Raw genomic sequence first — 6,495 nt, 5'->3', positions numbered from 1 at the left:
TATTTCAATATTTGCATTTAGTTAATGCATATTGTTATGCATTAACTAACGCATACAAATGTATTAGTTATTAAATAATAAAAAATTATCAGATTATTTTAAAATTTGAATTTTTTCTTACTTAGCACAATGATAAATAGTATATTAACTGTTGTATTTTACACTTTTTAAATACAAGTTTGTAGGATAAGAAAAAGATTTTAAAAAGTAACGATCTTCTAAAAGTATACAAATTAAGGTTCGTTAATATAAACTATTTAAAATATATACATATAGTTTATATAATTATATAATTGTTTAATGTGAGAATAGTTCAACAAGTAATAAAAATATTCATATATTCATTTCAAATATTCTTTAAAATCCAATAATTGAATAGCACCATGATTCACTTTTTGTTTTCCGAAAGTGCCAATAATTATTCTTTCATAAATTGTATGTAAAGAAGAAAATAGGTGATAAATATACTCAGCATCTGTAGCAAGAAAAAAAATTATTTATTTTATTATTTATAAATCATTTGTAATGTTTAATTTTTATATAAAATTTGTAAATGTAGGCTTGTGTGAATTTTTTGAAGAAACGTTTTGCTAATTAACTTACTTTATGATAAAAATAATAATAAAATAAATACAGGCTAATTGAAATTAATAAATATATATATATAAAGAAGATAAAATGCATAATTTAAATATCGTAAAGTCTAATTTTATGAATTTGTATATTGCTTTAATATAAAAAGACTAATATAAAAAAAGCTTTAATATAGTATTAAGAAAAACAAATAAAATTTTTTTGGTAATGTTTTCGTATGATGATATTCTATCGTCATACGAAAACATTATCAGAGAAATGTAGTATTTATTCTTTAATACCAACACACCCATTATTATTAGATAGAAAGAGTATTTCTTAACCTGAGTTTTCTCTCCAAATATGACACACACATATATATATATATATATATATATATATATATACTCGTATATATATAATGCCGGTATTTAACTTAATAACAAGTTGAGAGGCACTGCCAGATAGCCAGATAGCAGCAGATTAAGGAATCCGCGAGTCACAAGAGTTTGGGAACCATTGCCTTGACACTTTATGATAAAACAAACTAAACTTTTAATATGATTTTCATTTTAATGTTTGTTTTTATTGCTTTTCTTCCGAGTAGCGACAGGATTTCAGTTAGGTAATTATTAAGTCAAAATTACATAAGATACATAAAAGTTTATAATGATAAATATAAATTTAATTAATTATTAGTCATATCTTTTTTTCTTAATTATTATTATTATGTTGGGTTAAGTGAGATATACTCGGTTAACACCGGTGGCTGTGTACTATGCCGGACCAAAGTCAAGGCATAGTAACCAAAACAGAAATTAAAGAAGTGTATCAGTGTGTGTGTCTGTATTCAGGAATTTTCTCACAATATGACATGTATTCAATATAGTGGCCTTCTGTAGTGTGATGTATGTGTTTCTATTCAATTGTAATGTGCCCAGGCTTTTGTGTAGTGTGTGTGGTATGACACCTGTAGAGGAGAGAACAACAGGTACAATAAGCACCCTATCCATCCTCCACAGATGCCTTATTTCCTGGGCGAGTTCTGTGTACTTGCTAATTTTTTCGGTGCATGCGTTTTGTATATTGTGAGTGTTTGGAATGAATATGTCTATAATGTATGTGATTTTATTGTGTTTGTCAATGAGTGTGATGTCTGGTCTGTTGTGGTAAATTGTTTTATCTGTGATTATGGCTCTGTCGTAGTACATTTTGTGCGTGTTGTTTTCCAATACTGTCTGCGGAATGTATTTGTAGTATGGTTCGTGGATGTCTACTAATTTGTGTTTCTTTGCAAGCTCTTGGTGTATTATATTTGCTACTTGATTATGTCTGTGTAAATAATCTGTCTGTGCCAAGAGCTTGCAACCAGAGGTGATGTGTTGTATAGTTTCTGGCATGATGTGACATTTTCTGCATGTGTCATTTGTGAGTGTTGCATCTTTGAGTATGTGTTTTCTGTAGTTTTTAGTATTTATGACCTGATCCTGTATGGCAATCATGAATCCTTCCGTCTCCCCAAAGAGGCATCCCCGAGCTAACCAGCTGTTTGACGCAGTTTTGTCAACAAAATCCTGGGCCAGATCATAAGGATGCCTGCCATGGAGTGCCTTTCGAGCCCACGATTGCTTAATGGTGTCTATGCTTTTTATATGTTGTGTTGTGTCTATATGATGTGAGTGTAAGTTTAATGGTGTGTTATTTGAGTCTGCTAGAGTTACTGCTTTATGTAATTGTGATGTTTCTTGTTTTTTGTAGAAAAACTCTCGCAGTGACTGTATTTGTTTGTAGTGAAGGTTAAGTATGTCAATCAGGCCACGTCCGCCATCTTTACGTGGAAGGGTTAATCTTTCTGTGGCGGATTTAGGATGGTATTGTTTATGCTTAATAAGTGTTGTTCTTGTTTTCTTTTGGAGTTGCTCAACATCTGTGTGAGTCCAATGTATAACTCCAAAAGAATATGTAAGTACTGGAATGACATACGTGTTTATTGCTTTAACTGTATGTTTTGCATTTAACTGTGTTCTGAGAATAGCATTTAACCTTTGGTATTCTTTAGTTAATCTCTGCTTTATTTGTGTATGTTCTGTTGGTTTGGCCTGTTGGAATCCTAAATACTTGTAGAACTCGCCCTCTTCATGGATTCAATAACGTCTCATTTCCAAGTGCAAAATCTTCTTCCTTCAGGATTCCTTATTCTATGTGAAGTGTTTTGCATTTATCTAGGCCAAATTCCATTTGTATGTCCTTGGTGTATAAATGTGTGATTTGTAGGAGTTGATGAAGTTGTTTTTGTGTAGATGCATAAAGTTTTATGTCATCCATGTACATGAGATGTGACAGTGTAAACTGTGTTGTTTTTTCATGTCTGATATTGTAACCATATTGCGTGTTGTTTAACATGTTGGATAATGGGTTCAGGGCTAAGCAGAACCAGAGAGGACTCAAGGAATCTCCTTGAAAAATTCCTCGCCTAATAAAAATTTGGTTTGTTTGTATGGAAGTGTTACTAACCCTGAGATGTAGTGTTGTTCTCCAGTGCTGCACAGTGTTTTGAAAGAATGCAATGAGTTATGGATGTATTTTGTACATGTGTAGGATATGTAGCAGCCAACTGTGTGGAACACTGTCGAATGCTTTTCTATAGTCTATATATGCGATGTGTATGTTTCTGTGTTGTCTGTGTGCTTGCCGTAGAATGACTGAATCTATGAGTAACTGTTCTTTGCAACCCCTGTGATTTCTACGAGCAACCTTTTTGTTGTTCCGTAAGAATGTTGTGTTCTTCAACATGTTTGTATATTTTGTTTGCGATACAGGATGTCAATAATTTGTAGAGTGTTGGAAGACATGTAATTGGTCTGTATTGTGTGGGGTCTGTGGTATTGTTGTTTTTAGGTTTCATGTAGGTGATGCCCTGAGTAAGAAAATTTGGCATGTCTTGTGGATTGATGATGATGTGTGTTAGGTGTTTAGCTAGTTCCTGGTGCAGTGATGTAAACTTTTTGTACCAGAAATTGTGAATGTTGTCTACACCAGGTGTCTTCCAGTTGTGTGTTCTGTTAACAGTGTTGGAACAGTTAACAGTATTAGAAATCATGTATGTTTATTTCAGCACAGGGCATAGTTAGTATGTTGTGCAAGTTTCTGTTCTCTTCCTCGATCCAGCCTGCATCAGCATTGTGCGTGACAGCACTGGACCAAAGTGAAGACCAATATGTTGTGAATTCTTCTTCTGTTGGTGTGCCACTGTGCTGTGTATCAGTGTTTGCTTTGTTATTAATTTGTCTGTAAAAGAGTTTTTCATTGTTTGTAAATAATTCATTTTGTTGTTTTCGTAGTGTACATATTTTGTATCGTTTGAGTCTACGTGCTTTGGCAGCAAGTTTTTGTTTTAGTGTATCAATGTATTCTGTAATGCGTGTGTTATGATGTTCATATTTTATGTGTGTTTTTATTTTCTTGAAAATGTTTTTGAGCTGTTTTTTTTAATTTGGGTGTTATGTTGTTTTTAGTGTATTGTGTCAGCCTGCCTAATTGCTGTCTAATGTCATTTATTTGTGTTTCTATTCTTCTCTGCCAGGCAGGCTTGTGATAGAATTGTGTTTTCTGTGTATTTGTCTGTGATTGTACTTTCAGTCCATGGTGTGTCACTACTGTGACTGCTCCAGCATAAACTAATGTACGAATGTCTGAGAGTGTAGAAGTTAAATGAATGTAGTGTGGTAGTAAGTGAGTGTTTACATAATTTAGTGTTTTTCCTAGTTCCTTTGACGTGTTGATTTTTGGTATTCGTGGTCGTTGTATGGGATCTGTGCCTGTATATTTAGTGAGTGTTTCCTGAAAAAAAAGTGAGAGCGTATTAACTAAATCCATGTCTATGTTATCAGTGATGGATGAGGAAGTGTGTGTAGTATCATTAGTGGTAATTGTTGTATGTGTGTTATTATCAACGCTTGTTACTGGATTATCCTGACAGGTTACATGATCTTCATTAATGTTAGATGTTTCTGTCTGTTGATGTATTTGATCAGCAACCTGTTGTTTGATAAGTTCAAATGTTGTTTGTGGAATAAGATTGTTGTGTATAATTGTTCTTTTTTTATCAACAACGCTTTGTTCGGTGACAGTGAGACGAGGCTTTGTGTGAATCTATGGTGTAGTTGTTGTCTGTATGCTGTCATGTTTGTTTCGAGTTTTGTGATGGTGTAGTAAGTACGGATGATAAACTCGTTCATTTCTACTGTCCATTTCATCCGTTGGCGTGGTTTTCCAGCCTTTGTGATCTGTGGATGCATTGCCACAGAAACACCAAGGCTGGGTTGGTTCCTCACATCTGTTGAGGGCATTGCAGTAGCCATGCTTGGGCCAGTGCTGCTTTCGCCGCCAGTAACCAAGGGAGACTGTGACCTATTTTTCGAACGTGAGCCTCTGCCTAACCCACGAACGCGGATCTTGTTAACCCGGGCAACGTCCGAGCCGGTATCACACTTTGATCTAGTTATTACCATAATAAATATTACCACAGAATGTGGGTGTGGTCACTCTTAGCTTCATTTCTCCCCATAGACCTTACTGGCATGGGCGTCCCTACCAGGAGCTTGTGCTCCAGCCTGCATAGCCCTATGGATCAGTAAAATTACTGGGCTCTCCCACCACGACCAGGTGGTGACCACGGGAGAGTTATTATTATTATTATTATTGTTGTTGTTGTTGTTGTTGTTATTGGGAGCCGTACGGCAAACCATTTTCAATTCCATTCGCACTGTGTAATTTAATTTATTGCATTATTATATAAGTAGACATTGCATAATAATGTCTACTTATATATTATGTAACCATTGCGTAATAATAAATTATTACATAATGGTTACATAAATTTACGCAATGAAGTAAACTTAAATTATCGTAACGTGTAAATAGGGAATTGGGAATGGTTTCCAGGTTTTCCGCAGGATCCTAGAAAGTCACTGAAAAATTTCATCCCAATCTTGTTACAATGTTTCTCCTTATTACCAGTACTCGAGCAAAGTCCGGCATCTGCTAATTATAATATGAAATGTACAGTATTACAAGAAGACTTTCATTGCAGTCTATTAAAGAAAAAACGAGAAAACTCAGTTTCTATACAATTCCCATATAAGAAGGTATTCTAGAATACCTCATATTCGTTCATATTCGTTGTGTTACTACTTATCAACATATTCTCTAATGAGTTCAAAGTGTTTGTTAGTAAGGCAATTGAAGTTTATAATATTTAAATAGCATGTTAAAAACACGGTTTGACAGATAAATAGATTTTTTGCAATGCTTTAGTATCATTTGGGAAAATTCGGTTGAGTATATTCGGATGGACTGGAAACAAGTTAGAATTCTTTCCATAAGAAATAACGATAAACTTATCCCGATAATCGTTTCCATTAGCATACCTCTGATGACAGAGTTTGACTGATTAATATAAATAGATTCTATAATAACTTGAGATATCAATACTGTCAAATTCCTTTATAGCAATATTTAGAGAGCAAGAAAAATGCTGTACTGTTATTTTGTTGTCGAATATTGTTGAACAAAATTCTCATTTGTTATATTGAGACGCAATATTTTATTGTGTCTCAATATAACAAATGAGAGTTTTTAAAAATGTATCCCATTCCTAGTTTAACATTGTCGGACTGTAAATAAGATTATTTCTACCAAGTTAGAGACAATGTTAGAACAGGAAAACATGCAACATTATTAGTCTCCTCAGTGCAAATATAAGTGATTTTATTGCATATTATTTCTACAGTATATGTTAAAAATAAAAATCCAAAATTAGCCAGAACTTTGATCTTTATAGTCAAAAATGATCTAAGTCTAATTAAACTAATTCTAAACTTAAACTAAAACTAATCCTACAATACGGTATAATTTATAAAG

At 33.4% G+C, this 6,495-nt stretch overlaps 1 protein-coding gene across 1 annotated transcript in view; it reads right to left on the bottom strand.

Annotated features, from left to right (window-relative positions):
- Positions 1-353: 353 nt before the first annotated feature.
- Positions 354-6,495, bottom strand: part of LOC136978723 (uncharacterized) — a 28,220-nt gene continuing 22,078 nt past the window's right edge. The window contains exon 5 of the mRNA XM_067274512.1: positions 354-475. Within this exon, the coding sequence (XP_067130613.1) occupies positions 419-475 (57 nt within the window). The 3' untranslated portion in view covers positions 354-418. The remainder of the gene's footprint in view (positions 476-6,495) is intronic.

This window comes from Centruroides vittatus, unplaced genomic scaffold (assembly GCF_030686945.1).
Source record: "Centruroides vittatus isolate TY-2023 unplaced genomic scaffold, ASM3068694v2 contig_549, whole genome shotgun sequence".
Taxonomy (NCBI): Eukaryota; Metazoa; Arthropoda; class Arachnida; order Scorpiones; family Buthidae; genus Centruroides; species Centruroides vittatus.
This window is presented reverse-complemented; position numbering and strand designations above follow the sequence as displayed.